The 24827-nt window shown below is 37.6% G+C and overlaps 1 protein-coding gene across 24 annotated transcripts in view; it reads left to right on the forward strand.

The window, feature by feature from the left end:
* The window catches only part of BCAS3 (BCAS3 microtubule associated cell migration factor), a 712862-nt gene that overhangs the window by 246510 nt on the left and 441525 nt on the right, over positions 1-24827 (forward strand). For all 24 annotated transcript variants that reach the window (XR_013406305.1, XR_013406308.1, XR_013406307.1 and 21 more), the window contains exon 14: positions 15968-16101. Coding sequence is in view for 19 of the 24 variants with exons in the window: in XM_077970813.1 (XP_077826939.1) it covers positions 15968-16101 (134 nt within the window). In the remaining 5 variants the exon portion in view is untranslated. The remainder of the gene's footprint in view (positions 1-15967; positions 16102-24827) is intronic.

The raw sequence follows: 24827 nt of genomic DNA on the forward strand, positions 1-24827 counted from the left end.
TCAGCTTGTATCATTAGGTGACATTTTATTTTGCTTTGCTAGTTTCTGGTTCATATTTACTCTTCTAACCCTTTTGATTGGTATACATACATATACACACACACTCATAGAGGACATGTTTTAGTGAGGAAACTGCACTGCTATTTGTAAATGCATAGATACCTCAGTAGCTGGGTTTTTTCCCTTAAATTATTATTTGTCTTATAGTTTAAAAAATGTTTTTGTGAGATAAAATGATGTGTTTTCTAGCACTCTTCATTTAAGTCCTCCCCACTAGCAAATCATAAATTTACTAATGTGATTCAGAAATGCAGCATTATAAAATGAGGTAGGAGCTGGGCACATTGCCTGTAATCCCAGTGACCCAGGAGGCTAAGATGCGGGGACCAACACTCGAGGCCAGGAGTTTGAGACCAGCCTGGGCAACATACCAAGATCCTGTCTCTAAAAAAAAATTGTTTTAAATTAGCTGGGCACAGTGGCGCATGCCTGTAGTCCCAGCTACTTAATTGGGAGGCTGAGATGGAAGACTTGCTTGAACCAAGAAGTTAAGGCTGCAGTGAGCTCTGATCCCACCATTGCACTCTAGCCCGGGTTACAGAGTAAGAGCCTGCCTGGAAAAATAAAAAATAAAAAATTAAGTAAATTGAGGTGGTTCTCTGCACACTGGCTGAATTATGTTTGTTAGGTTCTGAACTTTTATTAATTGGCATTTTGTACAAAGACACGTAATTTCAATAGGCCTTAATGCAGTAGTAACGTTTTTAATTTAAATTGGCTTTTTCGAAAATATAACTAATAGATCCTCCAATGACATACTCCAGTCCTTCTTTACCCGTACATGTAAGCATATATGTTTTTAAATTTATATTAGGAAGTTTTAACCATCTAATAATTCTCTAATTTGGTTAAAGGCATTTTCATGGGGCATGTAATATGGCTAATAATAACAGTATTGCTTGTTAGAATACTTCTTACTAGTTTAGGGAAGTTTATGTACAACAAACAAAACATGCCAAAAAGTTGATTGTGTGATTTTTGTTTTTAAAGCTGATCTTACTCAAACCAGTTTACCTGTGTTTGTCACTGTTACACTTAAGAATATAAATAAATTCCTTTTAGTCTCCCTCCATTCGTTCGTTCATTCATTCATTCATTCATTCATTCATTTTTTGAGACAGAGTCTTGCTCTGTTGCCCAGGCTGGAGTGCAGTGGTGTGATCCCGGCTCACCACAATCTGCCTCCCAGGTTCAAGCGATTCTCCTGCCCCAGCCTCCCGAGTAGCTGGGATTACAGGTGTGTGCCACTGCACCCAGCTAATTTTTGCATTATTTTTAGGAGAGATGGGGTTTTGCCATGTTGGCTAGGCTGGCCTTGAACTCCTGACCTCAGGTAATCCGCCTGCCTCGGCCTCCCAAAGTGTTGGGATTACAGACCTGAGCCACTGCGCCCAGCCCTTTTAGTTTTTTTTAAAAGAGAGACATATTTTTAGATGACAGTACTATAACCATGTCCTGGACAACAAAATCCAAGAACAAACCAGGCCCACAGCCACTTCCTGAGAAACATTAAAAATACTATAAAATGTACATGATGGAATAACACTGCAAAATGAATTTAGGAGACCATGTAGGTTGGTGGACTGGGTGGCATACATTTCTGTCTTGTATGGGACCTATTCAGAAAAGACATGAAGTGATGCTATTAAATAGATCTGCGAAACTTCTAGTTCAGCAGCTGCATTCAGTTTATTTTTCAATTTTTAAATTCCCATTCTTATTTATTAGCTGTGACTTTGAGGCCAGAATTAAAACAAATATTTTAGTGGCAGCATTTATGATTTGTTTAGAAGTACTAGATTGATCCCCATGCTTAGATCTGGGCAGATTCAATATGGACAGTGTAAATTTGTTGCTCTCAGGGACAAAGTGAATAACATTTTCCAAGGAACGTTAAAAAAAATTTAACAAACTTTGTTTGTTTTTTATTTTCATTTTGTTGAGATGGAGCCTTGCTCTGTTGCCTAGGCTGGAGTGCAGTGGTACAATCTCAGCTCACTGCAACCTCCACCTCCCGGGTTCAAGTGATTTTCCTGCCTCAAGCTCCTGAGTATCTGGGATTACAGGCACGTGCCACCACATCCTGCTAATTTTTTGTATTTTTGGTAGAGATGGCATTTCACCATGTTGCACAGGCTGGTCTCAAACTCCTGAGCTCAGGCAATCTGCCCACCTCGGCTTCCCAAAGTACTAGGATTACAGGCGTGAGCCACCACGCCCGGCTGGAATCTTCTTTGGCCTGGCTAACTCTTACACTGATTCCTATCTTAAATGTCATCTAAGAAGTCTTCCCTGAGTCTACATAAAATGTCATGTTACCCTTCCTCCTTCACCTTGTCACCTAATTGGGCAAGGTAGTTAATCTGCTTGTCACACTCAATGCCTCAGTTTCCTAATCAATAAAATGGGGGCTAGTAATGGTATCTAAAATAAATCTGGCCAGCTGCACTGGCTCACACCTTTAATCCCAATACTTTGGGAGGCCAAGGCAGGTGGATAGCTTGAGCTCAGGAGTTAGAGACCAGCCTAGGTAACATGGTGAAACTCTGTCTCTACAAAAAATACAAAAATTAGCTGGGTGTAGTGGTGCATGCCTGTAGGTCTAGCTACTTGGGAGGCTGAGGCAGGAGGATTGCTTAAGCCTGGGGGGCAGAAGTTTGCATTGAGCTGAGATCGCGCCACTGCGCTCCAGCCTGGGTGACAGAGCAAGACCCTGTCTAAAAAAAATAGAAAATAAAGGCCGGGTGCGGTGGCTCAAGCCTGTAATCCCAGCACTTTGGGAGGCCGAGACGGGTGGATCACGAGGTCAGGAGATCGAGACCATCCTGGCTAACACGGTGAAACCCCATCTCTACTAAAAAAAAAAAAATACAAAAAACTAGCTGGACGAGGTGGCGGGCGCCTGTAGTCCCAGCTACTCGGGAGGCTGAGGCAGGAGAATGGCGTGAACCTGGGAGGTGGAGCTTGCAGTGAGCTGAGATCCGGCCACTGCACTCCAGCCTGGGCGACAGAGCGAGACTCCGTCTCAAAAAAAATAAAATAAAATAAAATAAAATAAAATAATATCTAACAAATAGAGTAACCTCAATAAATATTAGTTGTTTCTGTTTTCATTATTATCAATCACCTTCATCCTAGTTTTAAAATTATTTACATCCATCAGAGTATCTTTTCAATGTGTTCTCTGTTAGAGGTAAGCTTTTGTTGATACTTTGTCCCCAAGTATTAGCCCAGTAGCTTTCACATACTTGATACTGAGTAAATGTACATTGAATAATTATAATAATTCCATTGGATTGTTTCATAATTGTAATCATGGAAAAAATATAGCAGGGCAAAATTAAAACATCTATTCAATGTTGTTATTCATTTGTCGAATAAAATCAACTTATGTCTAAATTGTGGTTTGAATAAGAATTGTCTCCATCTCTGTATTGTGGGAGTGATCCATGATTGCAAATTATAATATCTGCAGATACATATCACAGGTAACTAAAACTGAAATATGTAATAGATACTAATTAAAAATACCTGGAGGTATTTTTACCTGGAAGCGGTGGCTCATCCCAATAATCCCAGCACTTTGGGAGGCCAAGGTGGGCGGATTACTTGAGGTCAGGAGTTCGAGACCAGCCTGACCAGCATGGCGAAACCTCATCTCTACTAAAAATAAAAAAATTAGCTGGGTGTAGTGGCACATGCCTGTAATCCCAGCTACTGGGGAGGCTAAGGCAGGAGAATCGCTTGAGCCAGGAGGCAGAGGTTGCCGAGATGGTGCCACTGTACTCCAGATTGGAAAATAAAAAAAGGACCACATGGAAATGACATTTTTATGTAATCAGAACAATAGATTAGTATACTATTATATTTTTGGACAACAAAAAAGGAATATTCTTATTTATCAAACTGTCTATTAGAAGCATAAGGAAGAAATCCTCAATTCTGTGCAATAAGCCTGACATAAACAGACTTGCCACCTTGAATTCAGTAAATAATTGATTTGCTTTCCAGAGGCATTACTTCTGCCAGCTGAGCAACTGAGAACTGTAAAGTACAACACATCTACATTTTAAATAATTACCCCTCCTTGGCAGGGAAAATGCTTTTCCATCCATTAATAAGAGGAAAATGAGTGTTGAATCTCTAGCGAAATAGAGTAAATATGTACCCCTTTAGATGCTTGGCTGCATCTTTAACAGACGTGAAATTCTTCTGGTTACTTAAATGATATATATTGAAAGGTGATTGTGGTCTTGGGTAAATCATTAAAGCAGTTTAGATTTTTCTTTTTGGACATAAAAGTTGTCCCATTCATTCTAGCAAGCGGTTAGAGAAATACTATATCTTGATTTGTTTTTAACATCTATGATGCGTCACAGATCTACAGCATAACATAGCTTGAGATTTTTAATCTGACAGCTTCTGGTTTATCACTGTCAGACACCTATATTATTTCATTCACAATGCAAAGGCAACTTGAAGAATTTATTTCCTTTTTTCATTAGAAGAGGATATTTCCATAGTAGGTTTGTACTTACTCTCTTGTTTCATCATCTTGTAAAGTGGTGTCCTTTACTCATGTAATGGATTTACTCCCTGAAGAATTAGTTCTGTTTGCTCTCTGTTCATTGTGGCACTGTAGTTGTGTAAGAGAGGGATCTTTGCAGGGGTGACTTACCACTAGGTATAGTAGGTACAGTGTCTAGGGACCACAATACTTATAGAACCTCACTATAATCTTCTGATTTATTTTAAAAGCACAAAAAAACACATGGTTTTCAGTTAATAGAATGGAGTAAAAAAATATAACTTTAAATATTTTTTCATGGAGGAGAGGGCCCATGAAGACAAAAATGCCCATGAAGACCTAAAGTCCTAATGTAGCCCTGGGTTCCACCAGTAAGTGAAGAGCCTTGCCCGTTCTTCATCACCACTGCCACAGCACTACCGCTTAATTCAGTAAAGGTGCTCAGTTAATAGTGAATGAACTCATGGGAGATGTGAATGCATACATTGGGATACTATGTAAAAAATGTGAAGTTGACATATATACCTGTAAAAATAGACCTGTCTACAACAGATATAAATACTTACAGTAATATAAACATAATATTTAATTTGCAAACGGTAAAGAAGGATCTATATAGTCAGGTACATACATGCAAAGCAGCTATTGATTTCAACTTTTCATTTATCAGTACACCCTTACTAGTTGTTAAACACTGAAGTACTTCAATACTTCTTACCCCTCCCACTTGCCTCTGGGCCTCCCTCCGTGGTGGGGGGTGGTGGGCACTTTGTTTCACTATTCTTATTCAGATTGGCCTGTATCTTGCCATACATTACATATTTTGAACATTGCTGTGAAAACAGCCTAAATATTTCTCAGATACATATTCATTTCAGAGAGATTTATTATATATAGTAAGGTGGGTACCTGTGGTCGGGGGCAGTGAGAAATGAAGAGCGGGTGCAGGAATGGAGGAGCAAAGAGAAAATGTAAAAATAGTAAGAGGCTGAGTGCAGTGACTCATGTCTGTAATCTCAGCACTTTGGGAGGCCGAGGCCAGCGGATCACTTGAGGTCAGGAGTTTGAGACCAGCCTGTCCAACATGGTGAAACCCTGTCTCTACTAAAAATACAAAAATCAGCCGGGTGTGGTGGCTTGTGCCCGTACCTGTAATCCCAGCTACTTGGGAGGCTGAGGCATGAGAGTCGTTTGAACCCAGGAGGTGGAGGAATGCAATGCAATGCAATGCAATGCAAAACAAATAGCAAGAGAAGGTTTATGTATGGACTTATTAACATAGACGAAATGAAAAATCTGATTAATTCTTCCATGCATATGAAGTCTAAAAAGGATTTCTAGAAGGCTAAGAAAGTGGAGGTAGTGTTTATCAATTAGAATTGAGAATTAATAAATGTAGTGTTAATATAGTTTTAAGAGTACAACAATGTAAAATAATACTAAATACAATTATAGTTATTTAAATAATTTATACTATAATTATTGATATAATAATTAAAAATGGGCCGGGCGCGGTGGCTCAAGCCTGTAATCCCAGCACTTTGGGAGGCCGAGATGGGCGGATCACGAGGTCAGGAGATCGAGACCATCCTGGCTAACACGGTGAAACCCCGTCTCTACTAAGAAATACAAAAAATAGCCGGGCGAGGTGGCAGCGCCTGTAGTCCCAGCTACTCGGGAGGCTGAGGCCGGAGAATGGCATGAACCCGGGAGGCGGAGCTTGCAGTGAGCTGAGATTCGGCCACTGCACTCCAGCCTGGGCTACAGAGCGAGACTCCGTCTCAAAAAAAAAAAAAAAAAAAAAATTAAAAATGAACTGATTTTATAATTTTCCCTTTGTTTCTTTGATTGTTTCTAAGAAGACATTGAATAAGTATGTAATGTGGTTGTGCACACAATACCTGCCTACCCAGTCATCTTTTTTGTGGATCAGCCATTGTTCTTATATATACTTGTTCTGTGACATAGTCACAGAGTCATGCTTTGATACTGTTCCTGTAGGTAATCAAACCTAATTTCCAGAGACACTTGGTCATTTGGTAATATTTTCAACATATGCTTATATACCCAAAATGTGTTAACTGATGTACAATTTGATACAGCACACTTGATGACTATCTTTGAAACTTTATCTTTCATCTAATCATTATCATTTGTTACTTAGTTACTTAGTTTCTGAACATTTGAGCCAGAACCCTGATTCATGTCTGTTATATTTTAATTTCAGTACTGTGATACATGGTTCTTTGAGCACCCTGTTAGCCAGGATTGTCTCGATCTCCTGACCTCATGATCCGTCCGCCTCAGCCTCCCAAAGTGCTGGGATTACAGGTGTGAGCCACTGCGCCTGGCCAAAATTTATATGGAATTTCAAAGGACCTAAAATAGCCAAATCAATCTTGAAAAAGATGAGTAAATTTTAGAGACTTAAACTACCTAAATTTCTAAATTAATCTAAGCTCACCAAGAAAGGATTTTTAGGGAATAAGTATAGACATAGATGAGTGAATGGAATAATGTCCAGAAACAGTTATTTGATTTTTGACAAAAGTGGCAGGTAATTAAATAGGTGAAATATAGTTTTTTCAACAAATGGTGCTAGAACAACTGAGATATTTTTTGGTGGAAAAATAAATCTTTACTAACCTCATGCATAAAATTAACTCTATATGGATAATAGGCTTAACATAAACACTAAAACTATGAAACTTAAAAAAAAAATAAGGTTATATCCTTTAATCTTGAGATAGAAAAAGATTTCTTAAATACCCAAACCACAAAATTTTCATCAAAATCGGAAATCTCTTGGGAAAATGTTAGTAAAAAGCCATGCCACAGACTAGGAGAACATTTCTGATAGATGATAGACAGACAGACAGACAGATAGATAGATAGGTAGGTATTGAAAACATACAATTTAAAATGAGGAAAATATTTTAAACAATCATGTCACAAAAGGAAATATTTAAAAGCCAGTAAGCACATGAAAAACTGATCAACATCACTGATCATCAAGGAATATTGGCAAATTAAAACTGTGAGAATACCAATTGAAGTTATTAAAAAGACTGACAGTATCAAATGTTGGTGAGGTTATGGAGCTTGTGGGAATGTAAAATTATACAGCCACGTTGGAAAATAGTTTGGCAGTTTCTTATGAATATTTAATATGTGACCCTGCAATTCCACTCCTAAATATTCACCCATGAAAAAGAAAAACATGTCCACATAGAGACTAGTATTTGAATGTTCATAGCAGTTTGAGTCACAATATTACATGTCTTGAAGCAGGTCGGGTGCTGTGGCTCATGCCTATAATTCCATCACTTTGGGAGGCCGAGGTGGGTAGATCACTTGAGGCCAGGAGTTTGAGAGCAGCCTTGCTAACATGGTGAAACTCTGTCTCTACTAAAAATGAAAAACAAATTAGCCAGGTGTGGTGACAAACCCCTGTAATCCCAGCTACTCAGGAGGCTGAGGCAGGAGAATCACTTGAACCTGGAGGCAGAGGTTGCAGTGAGCCAAGATGGTGCCACTGCACTCTAGCCTGGGTGACAGAGCAAGACTCCATCTCAAAAAAAAAAAAAAAAAAAAAAAACCCACAAAAAACAAAAAAACTAGAAACAGCTACGGAATGGATATATAAATTGTGGTATGTGCTTAAAATGGAACACTAGTCAGCAATATAAATCAATGAATGATGTGCTGTTACTTGCAGCAAATAGACAGAAAATATCATGTGATTACATTTCATTAAATTCTAAAACAGGCAGTATTAATCCTGCATCATAGAAAGCTGATGAGTGGCTGCTTGGGGCCAGGTGGATGGGGAGAGGATGGTTTGCAAGTGAACACAAGGGAACTTTTTTTGAATGCTCTCTCTCTTGACTATGGTAGTAGTTACATAGGTATATGTATTTGTCAGATTCATCATACTGTACATCTAAAATGAATCTATTATATATAAATTGTATATTAATAAAGGTTAAAGTTTTAAAAAATATTCTGGTAATGGACAAATATTCTCAACTACCCCAAAAAATGAGAACACATGTACATAGGCATATACCACTTTCCTAAATATCTATTTGGTAAAGAAACCTGTTAAAAATAATGAACATTAGAATGCTTAATATGAAAACTCACTGGAAATGACCAGAGATGTCTTCATAAGCCTGAACATTTTACAATTCAAAGCGAAAGAAAATAATTAAATATTTGACTAATGATAAGACACTTTGAACTGCTAAAAATGCAGGAGGACGAATATAACAAGTTATATAATAAAGTGAGCTAGAAAATCAGTTGTTCACTTTATATAGGCTTTTCCACATGAAACAAATAAGGGCAATATCACTGATTTCTTCTAATTTATGTTGGTTATGGATATATGCAACTTTTTTAAGGGATCAGCTAAATCATCTGCTTTGTTTGGTAGTGTTTACTTCAGTGCCTTTAACAGAGTGTTATGTAGCAGATTTGATAAAGATATATTTTAGGCTACTAAAGTAGAATAATACATTGATGAGTTTGATTATTAGTATCTATAAGTAGCTTTAAAAATATGCTGCTATAAGCTGCTTAAGAAATGTATGCTGCCCATATGGAGACTTTGGGACCATTGTTTTCCCGTATTCATGTCCAGCTTGAAAGTTTTATTAATCCGACTTTAATGAGCTATGATATTTTGGATTTGTGTAAGCTGAGGTTAAAGCTTTCTCTCAGTGCTGGGATTCTGTTTCTTTGCTTTTGTGTTTACAAATTTGGCTGTTAACTTTTCTAAATAATTAGGTAATTTGTAATTTTGTATCTATACAGGTGTTAATTGAAAGGTATTACATGTACAAGCATTAATGCCAAAGTATAAAATTCTTTTATGAGTGATATAATCTGAATTCCTGTAAAGATTTCTATTTGATTCAGCATAATCATGTTTATGTGTCTTTTTGGAAAAGAGTGTGACTAGCTGGTAGTTTGTCTTCTAGTTCACATGTGTGTATATGATAAAGAACCATACAATTAGGTAGGTGTTATAAATAGGATATGGCAAAAAAGGCAAACCTACTCATGTTTCCAAGATTTTATAGCATATGCCTGGTGAAATTTTGCTACTCTTTAATTTTGCTTTTTGGGTTAACCAGCTGACGCCCAGTTGAAAAGACTTATGTTCGTGTGAGGCCACAAAAGCCTTAATGTTCAGTCTCCAGCTACCTCGGATTTTGGAGAACGCTGTGTACCATCAGCATCTTCAATCCCCACCCTCTAACGCTAATGCTCATCTATCAAACTTGAGGCTAAGAGTGAGGGAGAGGAAGCTTCCAGATAAACATACAGAAGTGCCTAAACAGCTAATCACTCTAGGCTTCCGCTTCCAGGCCCTATAATTAGAAGTCCTTCTTTTTCCTTGTATTCCCAGATGACGCAAATGCTTTTTGTGGCTTGGCACCTCATTTGGGGCGTGGGTTTAGTTTATGGCCAGGACAGAGTCTGGTTTAGTCTTCTGATGCAGCATAAATAGTTCTCAAGCCACAGTCTACTCTGTACAAGTTTTTCCTTTTATGTATATGTGCATTTTAACTTGTTTTCTAGAGGAAAAAAAAAGCTTGCTATTTCCCTGGCAGAATGTGTGCAAAAGAGGAAATTGTAAATGGAAAGAAAGCATGTGATTATGTAGTCTTATACTAGCTATTTCTTTTTCTCCTTTCTGCTCTTTACATTTTTTATATTATTTTTAAAATTTTGTGAAAATAAACTTATTGGTGGACTGTAGAAGCCACATTTACATGGAGGAGTGGAATAAAAGTGTTTGAGATAGGATACACAGAAGATAACAGGCATAAGTTTTTAGTGGACATTTTCCTGAAAATTTGAATTTGTTTTACATAATCATAGCTAAACGGAGACGAATGCCAGTTTGAAAAGCTAGGAACATATGGGAAAGTGTTCATTTGTGATTTTCATTCACATGTAAAACAATAATAGTCTTGATTTGGCAAATGAGGACCTTTATTTGAATGCTCATTCTACATAAAGCGGTGTGATTTAAAATGAAATTTAATGAAGTTTATATAGTAGGTGAGGAATATATGTTACAAATGCAAACGCATCTTATTTCCTGTTAGAATGATGCTTCTATTGAATTGTTTGTCAAGTGCAGAAAATTTGTTACAGAGAGGTGGAATCAGAAGATAGTAGTGGATTTATGATCATTTAAACTTACTATAACTCAGCAAAAAAGTAGGAGGAGTGGCAAAACACTGTCTACCAATGGACAACAAAGCATTCCTGCCTAAACTTAGAAATTCATTGTTTGAGGCTGGGTGCGGTGGCTCATGCCAACACTTTGGGAGGCCGAGGTGGGTGGATTGCCTGAGCTCAGGAGTTTGAGACCAGTCTGGGCAACATGATTGAAACCACCTCTCTACTAAAATACAAAAAACTAGCCAGGCGTAGTAACGGTGGCCTGTAGTCCCAGCTACTCGGGAGGCTGCGGCAGAATTGCTTGAACCCGGGAGGCGGAGGTTGCCGTGAGCCGAGATTGTGCCACTGCACTCCAGCCTGGGTAACAGAACAAGACTCCATCTCCAAACCAAACCAAACGAAACAAAACAAATTTATTGTTTGAATAACAATAAGTAAAGAATATAAGCTATGTAAATAACCTCATGATCATAGCTAGATATATAATGAGAGGTAAGGTTATATATATAGTTATAGGTTTAATAATTTATTAAATTAATTATAATAAATGGCACCTTTCATTTTCTAAAATATATTCTCTTGGAAATAGGCAGGACAGTGGCATCTAGTAGGATATTTTAATATAGTGACGAGAGCTGTACCTTATATTTGCCAAAGAAATAGCAAACTCAAATATACTTCATCTTTTCACTGAAATGACTACCTTGTCTTCCCACAGATGCTTAATATTCTTTCATGCCTTTTGGTTCAACAAAACATTAGTTTAAATGCTTATACTAATGTGATTCTACTTCTCGGAATAGCAAGGTAAATGTACAAACCATCCTTTCCATAGAAAACAATTATGAAACCTGGACAAAATACAACCGAACAGGCACATAAAGTTAGATATGTGTATTATAATCTCTGGAACAACCAGTAAAATTTTAATATAAAGAGATATAGCTCAAAAGCCCATAGATAAATTATTTATTTTTAACATTCAACACTAAATATTGTTAAAAATAAGTAGTCTCAAAACAGCAAGAAAACATGAGAAGAGAAATAAACAAAACTGAATAAAATGTTGAAATTAGCATGTCATGAAAATTGAATATTACAGTAGTCCCAAAACAGCAAGAAAACATGAAAAAAGAAATAAAAAACAGAAACAAGACAAGCAGAAATAATAATAAATTGGTAGACCTAAATCCAGCCCTACCAGTAAGTACTAAATATGAATAAACTACAAACACCAATTAAAAGGCAGTGATTTGATTGAAAGAGAGTGAGCAAGTCTGAGAGCACCCAACTGTTATCTAAAAGAAGCCTAGATTGATAGATATAGAGTAGAAGAATGGAAAATATATACCATGCAAGTACCAATCAAAACAAAGTTGGAGTGGTGAAATTAATATTGGAAAAAAGTAGACTTCATAGCAAGGAAAATAACCAGGGTTAAATCATGTTAAAAGGGTTAATTGACCAAGACGTCATACAATCCTAAATGTGCATGAACCTTGCTCTAAAATTTAGGAAGCTGATAAAACTTAGGAAAACTACTTATGTCCACAATTATACTTGGAGACTATAACTCCTACTCAGTAATGGAACAGAAAGCAGTCAGTCAGTAAGGAAATTGAAGATGCAAACATCACTACCAATTCTATACCTTTCTAGAATATATTCTAGGTGTTCAAGTGTATATGGAACAAGGATCACATTTTGAACCATAAAACAAACTTTAACAAATGTAAAAGAAGTAACTTCTTGTCATAATGAAATTATACTGGCAATAATATCTGAAAGATATCTGGAAAATATCCAAATATTTGGTAACAAAACAATATACCTTTAAATAACCCACGAGCAAAAGAGGAGGCAACTAGGAAACATTTAAAACTGAATGTAAATGAAATTGCAGCATATCAAAATCTGTTACATTTAGCTAAGCAGGCTTAGAGGGACATTTATACCTATATGTGCTTACTCCAGAAAAGAAGAAAGTTCCTGAAACAATAATCTAAGCTGCTCCCATAAGAAACTCAAAAAAAGGAAGAGCAAATGAACCCAAAACAAGGAGAATAAAGGAAATAATAAATATAGTAACAGAAATCAGTGAAATTGAAAAGAGAAAAACAGAAAGTTATGAAACCAAATAGGTTAACCTTAAAAAGGCCTTCCCAGACTGGCGAAGAAAAAAACAGAGAAGACACAAATTACCAATATCGTGAATGAAAAAGTGAATATCATTAATGTCTCTACAGATATTAAAAAGGATGCATTCCTTGAATTACAGAAAGTAATTCGTCAAAGAAGAAATTTTAAATTAAAAAAATTAACAAAATATTTAATGGTAGTTAAAAATCTTCGAAAATAGGCCCAAATATTTTTACTTGAAAATTCCATTGAACATTTAATGAAGAAATAATAGCAATCCTGCGTATTTTTTTTCTAGAAAACAACAGAGTAGGGAGCATTCCCATATGATTCTTTGAGGCCTCGATTGTCCTAAATAGCAAAATCAGCCAAACACACTGTTAGAAAAGAAAACTACAAACCAGTATTTCTCAGGGACACAGATATGAAAATATTCAAGAAAATACTAGAAAATTGAATCTAGCTGCTTATAATAAAGCATTGTGACCAAATGAGACTTATCCCAAGAATGTAAGACATGTTCAACATTTGATAATCAATTATTGTTAGAATTCACTATATTAATAGATTTAAAAAGAGAAGCCACATAACCATTTCAATAGATGCAGGAAGGCACTTGAAAAATTCGATTTTCTTTCATTATGAAAACTCACAGCATATTTCACAAAGGGCTTTTACAAAAAACCTATACTTAATGTCATACTTAAAGATTGAATGCTTTCCTCCTATAACACAGAAATCTCTCCTCACTATTTCTGCTTGCCTCCGCAAATGCAGTAAGTCAAGAAAATTGAAGAAAAGGCATGTAGATCAGAAAGGAAGAAATGAAACTGTGCCTGTTCCTAAACTACATAATTGTCATCAAAGAAAATTCACATACCGTATAAACCCCTAGAACTTGCAGGAAACATATGTTGTCAAGATAAAAAATCATCAATTTTATCTCTGTGTACTAGCAAGCAAAAATTGATCATTGAAATTTTAAAAATAATACCATTTATAATAACTCTAAAAGATAATATTTTCAGAATCTGAGTGTCAAACAAAAAGAAAAATAAGTCAAATCTAAATCAAAAACAAAAAGAAAAAGAAGTCAAAGTAGATCTAAATCAAGAAATATGCTGTGTTAATAGATGAGAAGACACAATATTAGAATATCAGTTGTCCCCAAATTATTACACTCAATACAATTCCCTCAAAATCCTAAACAAGAATGACTAAAATAATGTTGAAAAAGGCAGGAAAAGGCTCATTTTACCTGATTTCAAGATTTTCTGTGAAGTTTCAGTAACCAAGAGTGTGGTATTAGTGAATGTATAGACACAAAAATTGAATTAATAGAACTTCAAAAAATAGGCCTTGGCCTGGCATGGTAGTTCACACCTGTATTCCCAGCACTTTGGGAGGCTGAGGTGGGTGGATCTCTTGAGACCAGGAATTTGAGACCAGCCTGGCCAACATGGCAAAACTCCATCTCTACTAAAAATACAAAAATAGCCAGGCATGGTGGCGCACACCTGTAGCCCCAGCTACTTGGGAGGCTGAGGCAGGAGAATCAGTTGAACCCAGGAAGTGGAAGTTGCAGTATGCTGAGAATGCATTACTGCACTCCAGGCTGAGTGACAGAGTGAGACTGTCTCAAAAAAAAAAAAAAAAAAAAATGTCAGGTATGGTGGCTCATGCCTGTAATCCCAGCACTTTGGGAGGCTGAGTCCAGTGGATCACGAGGTCAGGAGATCAAGACCATCCTGGCTAACACGGTGAAACCCCGTCTCTACCAAAAATACAAAAAATTAGCTGGGCGTGGTGGCGGGCGCCTGAAGTCCCAGCTACTCGGGAGACTGAGGCAGGAGAGTGGCGTGAACCTGGGAGGCGGAGCTTGCAGTGAGCCGAGATCACGCCACTGCACTCCAGCCTGGGCGACAGAGCGAGACTCCGTCTCAAAAAAAAATAGGCCTACACAAATATAGCCAATTGATCCTTGGCAAGTTGACAGTGTTACTTCAATGGAGAAGGGACAGTGTCTTCAAGAAGTCTTTCTGGAACAATTGAACATCTTCTGCAAAAAAGTTAACCTTGTCCATGTTTTGTATAGGATCCTCGCCATGTAACTTGTTGTATAAGGTCCTCACATCTTATACAAATATTAAAATGATGACAGGCCTAAATGTCAAACATAAAGTTATGAAACTTTTACGAGGAAACAGAAGATCTTTGTGACCTTAGGTTAGGCAAAGAATTCTTAGCTATGACATCTCATCAAAATTCAGAACTTTCCCTGTAATAGGCTCTATTGGCATTTTCAATAAATATCATGGTGAATTAAGTACAGGAAGTAGTAGTTGGATCAGTAGATAAATTGGAGCGTAGAATTAAAGTTTGAAGAAATTGCAAAAGAGGGAGTTCCATGGGGGTATGCCATTTTCACATTCTTTGTTTTAAAAAATAATTGTGGCTGGGCATGGTGGCTCATGCCTGTAATCTCAGAGCTTTGGGAGGCCACGACAGAAGGATTGCTTGAGGCCCAGAGTTTGAGACCAGCCTGGGCAACATGGTGAGACCCTGTCTCTACAAAAATGAAAGAAAATTAGCCAGGCATGGTGGCATGTGCTTGTAGTCCCAGCTACTTGGGAGGCTGAGGCAGGAGGATCACTTGAGCCCAGGAATTTGCAGCTGCAGTGAGCTGTGATCAGGAACCTGCACCCCAGCCTGGGCAACAGAGTGAGATTCTGCCTCAGGAATACAGTTATGAATTCTGTAAATCCAGGAATATCAAACTTCTCTCTGCTAGTTTTACAGGAATACCGTAATACTTGCACATGTAGTGTTTGTACCTTGCTGATATACTGATGTGGCATTAAGCTTGGTATTCTCATGGAAAAGATATTTTGTTTTAATTTTTTCTTTTGTAAAGTGTCTTATAGCCTTGGTAATTTTTTTCCCTTTGGTAATATTTTAAATATTATGAGTAGCTTTTTAGAATATTTCATCCACATACATAATCATTTTTATTTTTACCCTTTGTTTTTTGTCTTCCAGGAATGCTTCTAGTCACAACAGACACCCTTGGCCATGACTTTCATGTCTTCCAAATTCTGACTCATCCTTGGTCCTCATCACAATGTGCTGTCCACCATCTGTATACTCTTCACAGGGGAGAAACTGAAGCCAAAGTAAGCTGTATAATTTTTCAGAAGGCGATTTCTTGGTGTGATATGACATCTACTCTAGCTGGTCATTTATATCACATTGCAGCTTAATGTTGATGTTTGTGAGAAAATATTGCTGTCTATGATAGCATGGGTTTGATAATTAGGGAAAAATTCCATTTCGACCCAGTAAATACATAAGCACTAGATGAATATTTTTTTGTTTAAAAATTCAACGAATTTTGATAAAACAGTAGTGCTGTTTATCCTGCTCTTCCCAACCTGAGACCATTTCTTGCCCCATAGAAAACTCCTGTCATTCCTTTACTGTCTCTCCAGACCTTTTACCAGGCATTTGGATTCTGTGTACATAAATATGTGCATACATACACACACATACATGTAAACATGGACATACTCATCTATACAAAAATAGTTTAATGATGAATATGGATGTATGGATACAGTGGAGGCTAGTGAGAACCGGTGATGCACATCCCTCCTTGGCACGGTGTTTAGTAATATTATATTGATTGCGTGAAATCACCCATGTTGGGACTATTTGATCATGAAAATTTGCAAACACTACAAATCAGGGCTATTTTTTTCCTCAGAGAGCTAGAATTTTTTTTTTTTTTTTTTTTTTTTGAGACGGCGTCTCGCTCTGTCGCTCAGGCTGGAGTTTGCAGTGGCCGGATCTCAGCTCATCGCAAGCTCCGCCTCCCGGGTTTAGGCCATTCTCCTGCCTCAGCCTCCCGAGTAGCTGAGTAGCTGGGACTACAGGCGCCCGCCACCTCGCCCGGCTAATTTATTGTATTTTTTTGGTAGAGACGGGGTTTCACCGTGTTAGCCAGGATGGTCTCGATCTCCTGACCTCGTGATCCGCCCGTCTCGGCCTCCCAAAGTGCTGGGATTACAGGCTTGAGCCACCGCGCCCGGCCCGAGAGCTAGATTTTAAACATTTACCAGCCGATAATCATGTGCACGTGCATGGGTACGCATATGTTCATATGCATCATTTGCTGAGCACTTGTATCAGGCACCATGCTAAGTGCTTCACATATAGTCAATATTCTTTTTTAATTTTTAATTTTTATTTATTTTTATTTTTATTTCTTGAGTCGGAGTCTTGCTCTGTTGCTCAGGGTGCATTGCAGTGATGCCGCGATCTTCGCCTCCCTTCAACCTCTGCCTCCCAGGTTCAAGAAATTTTCCTACCTCAGCTTCCCGACTAGCTAGGATTACAGGCACCTGCCACTACCCCTGGCTAATTTCTGTGTTTTTAGTAGAGACGGTGTTTCACCGTATTGGCCGGGATGATCTCTTGACCAGGCTGGTCTCAAACTCCTGACCTCGTGATCTGCCCGCCTCGGCCTCCCAAAGTGCTAGGATTATAGGCATGAGCCACTGTGCCCGGCCCACATATATTTAATATTCTTAATATCACATGGTAGATACTGTATGTTGTCTTAATAGCTTAAAATCTCAAATACCTTTTGCTTCATACCTTGTATGCACTTGCCAGTATAACACTGTGTATATGTTATTCTACAGGATAGCCATTTGACCCTACTCTATTTATTGACTAGCCTATCATTTTCCAGCTGTCTAAAGTGATATTTCTCTTGAATTCCCACCAAAATAAATGACTATAATGGATTGAAACGTCTTAAATTTAGAGAACTTAAACACTAATAGTTTATAAGAATATGTTTGAAAAAGCATTAGGCATTACTCTAGGTTGCTTGTTTACTAACTCACTCTGAAAACTGATAAACCAAAAATATACAGTGTTTACCCCACTTTTCTTGTATCAATTTAATAAGACAAGTAGTTGATGAGGGAAAGGTTTTCCATTGAAATATTCTTTTTCCTTTTTTTTCCTCAAGATGGAGTCTTGCTCTGTTGCCCAGACTGGAGTGCAGTGGCACGGTCTCGGCTCTCTGCAACCTTCACCTCCTGGGTTCAAGCAGTTCTCCTACCTCAGCATCCCAAGTAGCTGGGATTACAGGCATGTGTCACCATGCCCAGCTAATTTTTGTATTTTTAGCAGAGAAGGGGTTTCACCATGTTGGCCAGACTGGTCTTGAACTCCTGACCTCGTGATCCACCCGCCTTGGCCTCCCAAAGTGCTGGGATTACAGGTGTGAGCCTCTGTGCCCAGCCTCACTGAAATATTCTAATGTAAAACGAGCTTAAGTAAAATTTTAAAAATTATTTTTAAAGTTTCTTATACAATTATTATTATGATTATTATATTATTTTGAGGACAGGGTCTTGCTCTGTTGTCCAGGCTGGAGTCCAGTGGCAGGATCATAGCTGAGTACAGCCTTTACCTCCTGGGCTCAAGTGAGCCTCCTGTCTCAGCCTCCCAAGTAGCTGAGACTACAGGTACATGCCATCACATCTGGCAAGTTTTTCAATTTGTTCTCTTTTTTTGTAGAGATGACACTGTGTTGTCTCACTGTGTTGCCCAGGCCAGTCTCAACCTCCTAAGCTCAAGTGATCCTCCTGCCTTAACCTCCCAAAATACTGGAATTGCAGGTGTGAGTCACCACCCTGGCCTATTCTTAATTTTTGTGGGTACATAATAGTTGTACAAATTTATGGGGTACTTGTGATATTTTGATACAGGCATACAATATGTAATGATCTCGTCTGACTAATTGGGATATCCATCACCTCAAACATTTATTGTTTCTTTGTGTTGGGAACATTGTAAATCCACTCTTCTAATTATTTTGAAATATACAATAAATTATTGTAAACTATAGTTACTTTTGTACCAAACTAACAAATCAGCTTCTAGATATAGTTAGCACTTTGGACAAAATACAGAAATAGAGGGATAAGGTAAACAACACCATGAAAATGCAACTAGCCAACTCTAAAATATGGGAAGTTCTATGTTACAAATATGATTTGATTTCTTTAACAAATAATTTAACGGGAAAATAAAAGTGATGTGTGGTGGGGGAAAGGTGAACTGTTAAAATTTAAAGGAGACTTTGGAGAGTATCATCTAAGCACAAAGCGTGGACCTTATTTAAATCTTCTTTCACACAAACCAAATATAGAAAGATATTTTTCAGAGAAGTGGTGAGCTTTTTACATTTGACTTACTAGATATTGTTTATTATTAGATATTATGTAGATAATAATATTAGATATTCAAGAATTTAAAGTCTTTATTTTTTAGTGATGCAAAAGTATTTACAGATATCTGGAATTTGCTTTGAAATGATCTAGCAGTAGGGGAGGGGAGGGTTGGTTAGATAATAGGACAAATAAGTGACAGTAGAAAATAGAGGGATGGTTATGTTGATTATAAGAGACTTAAAATACACATTGAGTAAATGCATTGTGAAAATTTTGTTTGGACCCTGATCTAAATAAAGTATAAAGAGACATTTTTTGAGACAGTTCAGAAAATTGACCATGAACGAGGTTTTTTTTTTTTTTTTTGAGACAGAGCCTCACTCTGTTGCCCAGACTGGAATGCAATGGTGTGATCTCAGTTCACTGCAACCTCCACCTCCCGGGTTCAAGCAATTCTCCTGCCTCAGCCTCCCAAGTAGCTGGGATTACAGGCATGCGCCAACAGGCCCGGCTAATTTTTGTATTTTTAGTAGAGACGGGGTTTCACCATGTTGGTCAGGCAGGTCCTGAACTCCTGACCTCTTGATCCACCCACCTCAGCCTCCCAGAGTGCTGGGATTACAGGTGTGAGCCACCGCACCCGGCCCAAACGAGGTATTATATGACATTTATCAAGTATAACTAGTTTGCTGTGTATGTAATTGTGTATCTGTTTTGTAGAGACAGAGTCTCACCGTGTTGCCCAGGCTGGTCTTGAACTCTTGGGTTTCCATCTTGGTCTTCCAAAGTGTTGGCATAAGCCACTGCATATTGCCTTGTAACTAATTTTTTTAAAGTCACTATTTTTTAGGCATATATTCTGAATTATTTACAGGTGAACAGATGTGATATCTCTAATGTGCTTTAAAATATTCTAGCAAAACAAAGAAAGAGATAGAGTCAACAGATTTGCAGTGTTAATTATTGAAGTTGAATGATGTCCACGTAGGTGGGTCATGTTAACATTCTCTATACTTGTGTATGTTTGGAAATTTCTCTAATAGGAAGCAAAAACAACACCCTTCACCAACTTTTTTACTTACTTTAGCTTTATGACTTGATTTATTGTTCATTTTCAAAAGCTTTCCCAGCTGTTGTGTTTTAGAGTGACCTTACTGCGTTACATAGTGAATCCTGTGGAGATTTTTATTTAAACTGCATTGAAATTACATTTTAATACAATTAGAACTGACATCTTTATGTTGTGGAAGTTTTGCAGCTAGGAATTGTAACATTTTAAAGTTTGTCATTCCTGTGGTATTGCAAACCTATTGATAATTTTGTATTGAATTTGTGTCTGCCTGCTTTGCTAGATTCTCTTGTAAGATCAAGTAGTTTTTCAGTAAATTTTCTTGGAATTTCTAAGTGGAATACATTTTCTGAAAATTAACATCTTTTTAAAATTTTTCTCTTATATTGGCTAAGAATTCTAAAATATGCAACTATATTAGTGATAGCTATATTCTTTGCTTTTTGAATAATATCTTTTATTTTGTTTGACTTTATTGTTTTGCTTTATTTCTTGCATTTTTTTCATGATATAAGTAATACATAATAACATTTTGGAGGTAAATTTTAGACAATCTTGAAATACATGGAACAAAAGCATCAAAGTTACCTGACCCATTAACCTCGGCACCCAGAGCTGCTTTGCTTGTCGGTCTGTTGTGCCTTCTTAAGATCCCCATAATATTTATGTAGATGAAATTGTTCTTAACAGTGCAGTGGTATTATATCTTTTTCAGTTATTACCCTAGCACTAGAGATCTGCGGATTTAAAAAAATGATTTTACTCAACTTTTCTAAGTTGAGTTCTAGCATTTAAAGATCAATAGTTCTTAAAAGCTATGTATGTTTATTTCTAATTAATATCTAGAGGAAAATCCAACTTACTGATTGATAGGGTCTTGGCATTTTCTTTTCTTTTTTTTGAGACGGAGTCTCACTCTGTCACCCAGGCTGGAGTGTAGTGGCGTGATCTTGGCTCACTGCAGCTTCTGTCCCCCGGGTTCAAGCAATTCTCCTGCCTCAGCACCCCCGAGTAGCTGGGACTATAGGCACCCGCCACCACACCTGGCTAATTTTTGTATTTTTAGTAGAGACAAGGTTTCAACATGTTGGCCAGGCTGGTCTTGAACTCCTGACCTCAGGTGGTTCACCCGCCTCGGCCTCCCAAAGTGCTGGCATTATAGACGTGAGCCACCGCACCTGGCCGGGTTTGGCATTTTCATAGTTCAAGTTCTATTTGAATTAATTCATCAGCTTTAATTAAAATGTTAAAATCTTGAATTTGTATCCCTTATTTATATTTTTCCTGCTTTTTGTGTTCTTGTTACTACAGTTTAGAAAAAACTAAAGACAGGAAATGGGTTTGCACATTTTTCTTTATCTCTGTTATTTTACTCTCAGGCTAAACTGGGAAGTCTTATCTTTTTAATTTTTTAAAAATTATTTTTAAACTTTTTGTTTTTTCTTTTGAGAGAGTCTTGCTCTGTTGTCCAGGCTGGAGTGCAGTGTCTAGATCTCAACTCACTGAAACCTCTGCCTCCTGGGTTCAGGCGATTCTCCTGTCGTAGCCTCCCGAGTAGCTGGGATTACAGGTGCCCAATAGCATGCCCAGTTAATTTTTTGTGTTTTTAGTAGAGATGGGGTTCCACTATGTTGGTGAGCTGGTCTCAAACTCCTGATCTCGGGTGATCCACCTGCCTTGGCCTCCCAAAGTGCTGGGATTACAGGCATGAGCCACCGTGCCTGGCCTAAACTTTTATTTTAAATTCAAGGGTACATTTGCAGGTTTATGTAGGTATATTCGTGTCATGGGGGTTTGTTGTACAGATTATTTTGCCATTCAGGTATTAGTCCTAGTACCCAATAGTTATTTTTTTCTGATCCTCTCCCTCCTCCCATCCTCCACCCTCAAGCAGGCCCCAGTGTCTGTTGTTCCCTCTGTGTATCCATGTGTTCTCATCGTTTAGCTTCCACTTATAAGTGAGAACATGCAGTATTTGGTTTTCTGTTCCTGTATTAGTTTGCTAAGGATAATGGTCTCCAGCTCCATCCATGTTCTTGCAAAAGACATGATCTCATTCTTTTTTGTGACTGCATATTATTCCATGGTGTCTATGTACCACATTTTCTTTATCCAGTCTGGCATTGATAGGCATTTAGGTAGATTCCATGTCTTTGCTATTAGGAATAGTACTGCAGTGAACATCCGCATGCATGTATCTTTATGGTAGAATGATTGATATCCCCTTGTGTATATACCCAGGAATGGGATTGTGCTGGGTTGAATGGCGGTACTGTTTTTAGCTCTTTGAGGAATACACACACTGCATTCCCCAGTGATGGAACTAACTTACACTCTAACAGTGTATAAGCGTTCCCTTTTCTTTCTTTTTTTTTTGAAATGGAGTCTCGCTCTGTCGCCCAGGCTGGAGTGTGGTGGCGCAACCTTGGCTCACTGCAAACTCTGCCTCCTGGGTTCACGCCATTCTCCTGCCTCAGCCTCCCAAGTAGCTGGGGCTACAGGTGCCTGCCACCATGTCCAGCTAATTTTTTTGTATTTTTAGTAGAGATGGGGTTTCACCGTGTTAGCCAGGATAGTCTCCATCTCCTGACCTCGTGATCCGCCCGCCCCGGCCTCCCAAAGTGCTGCGATTACAAGTGTGAGAAGTGTTCCCTTTTCTCCACAACCTCACCAGCATCTGTTATTTTTTGACTTTATAAAAATAGCCATTCTGGCTGGTGTGAGATGGTTTATCCTGGTTTTGATTTACATTTCTCTAGTAACAGTCTTTTGAAAAGTGTCTGTTCATGTCCTTTGCCCACTATATAATGGTTTTTTTTTTTTCCTTGTAAATTTGTTTAAGGTTCTTATAGATGCTGGATATTAGACTTTTGTCAGATGCATAGTTTGCAGATATTTTCTCCCATTCTATAAATTGTCTGTTTACTATGTTGATGGTTTGTTTTGCTGTGCAGAAGCTCTTTAGTTTAATTGGAGCCGATTTGTCAATTTTTGCTTTTGTTGTGTGTGATTGCTTTTGGTGTCTTTGTCATGAAATCTTTGCCAGTTCCTGTGTCCAGAATGGTATTGCCTAGGTTGTCTTCTGGAATTTTTATAGTTTTGAGTTTTATATTTGAGTCTTTAATTCATCTTGAGTAGATTTTTTTTTTTTTTTGAGACAAAGTCTCGCTCTTGTCACCCAGGCTGGAGTGCAATGACGCCATCTTGGCTCACTGCAACCTCCACCTCCCCAGTTCGGGTGATTCTCCTGCCTCAGCCTCCTGAGTAGCTGGGCTTAGGGGTACCTGCCACCACATCCAGCTAATTTTTGTATTTTTAGTAGAGATGGGGTTTCACTATGTTGGCTAGGCTCGTCTCGAATTCCTGACCTTAGGCAATCCACCTGCCTCGGCCTCCCAAAGTGCTGGGATTACAGGCATGAGCCACCAGAGTTGATTTTTTATATGATGTAAGGAAGGGGGTTTAGTTTCAACCTTCTGCATATGGCTAGCCAGTTATCCCAGAACCATTTATTGAATAGGGAGTCCTTTCCCCATTGCTTGTTTTTGTCAATTTTGTTGAAGATTAGATGGTTGTAGGTATGTGGCCTTATTTCTGGGCTCTCTAGTTAGTTCCATTGGTCTGTGTGTCTGTTTTTGTATCAGTACCATGCTGTTTTGCTTATCACAGTCCTGTAGTATAGTTTGAAGTCAGGTAACATGATGCCTCCAGCTTGTTCTTTTTGCTTAGGATTACCTTGGCTATTTGGGCTCTTTTTTGGTTTTATATGAATTTTAGAATAGTTTGGAAATCTTACCATTTTAGAAAATTGTGGTGAAATGCAAAAAAAAAAAAAAAAAATCCATCATTACCATTTTAAAGCATACAGTTCAATGGTACTAATTCACACTGTTATGCATCCATCACCATCATCTAGGTAATCTTAGCCTTTAGCATTGAATGACTTTTCTAAGCTATCACCGTTTAACATTTTACCCATACCAGTTAGTTCCTTGATTAGAGAAAAACTAGCAAATGGAATTTTAGTCATTAACACAGTATCTTTTCATTTCTTCTAATGTTCCCATCAGGCAAATTATTATTATTTATATAATAAAACATTATTTATCTAATGTTCCCACCAGGCAAATTTATTTCAGGCAAATAAATTATTATTATTTATGAAATTTTAATTCATTCATGAATAAATATGGGAATAGTTAACATCTCATACATATAATGCCCAATTTCTTTCTCCTAGATTAAATACTTAAAATATTTTTACCTTCTTGAGGGTAAGGATTATTATATCTGCTTTATTCTTCACCGAAAATTCCTACAATGCATACTTTTGAAGTTCCTACTGAGTTTAATGAAATTGATTCTTCTTAAGATTTCATTTTAGAAGTATATTCATTGGATCATGATTTGTATTTTTCATTCATGCATTATTCATGTTAAAAATTACCTTATTTCTTCTCCTACTTTTCTAGGTGGAGTCAATTCTTTTCTTCCTTGTGTTACTCATTTTACGCCCCATTATAGTACTTGTTATTTTGTATTTTGACTGGTTGTCTACTTGTCTGTCTCCACTAATACTGGG

The sequence above is a fragment of the Macaca mulatta genome, chromosome 16, assembly GCF_049350105.2.
Source record: "Macaca mulatta isolate MMU2019108-1 chromosome 16, T2T-MMU8v2.0, whole genome shotgun sequence".
Classification (NCBI taxonomy): domain Eukaryota; kingdom Metazoa; phylum Chordata; class Mammalia; order Primates; family Cercopithecidae; genus Macaca; species Macaca mulatta.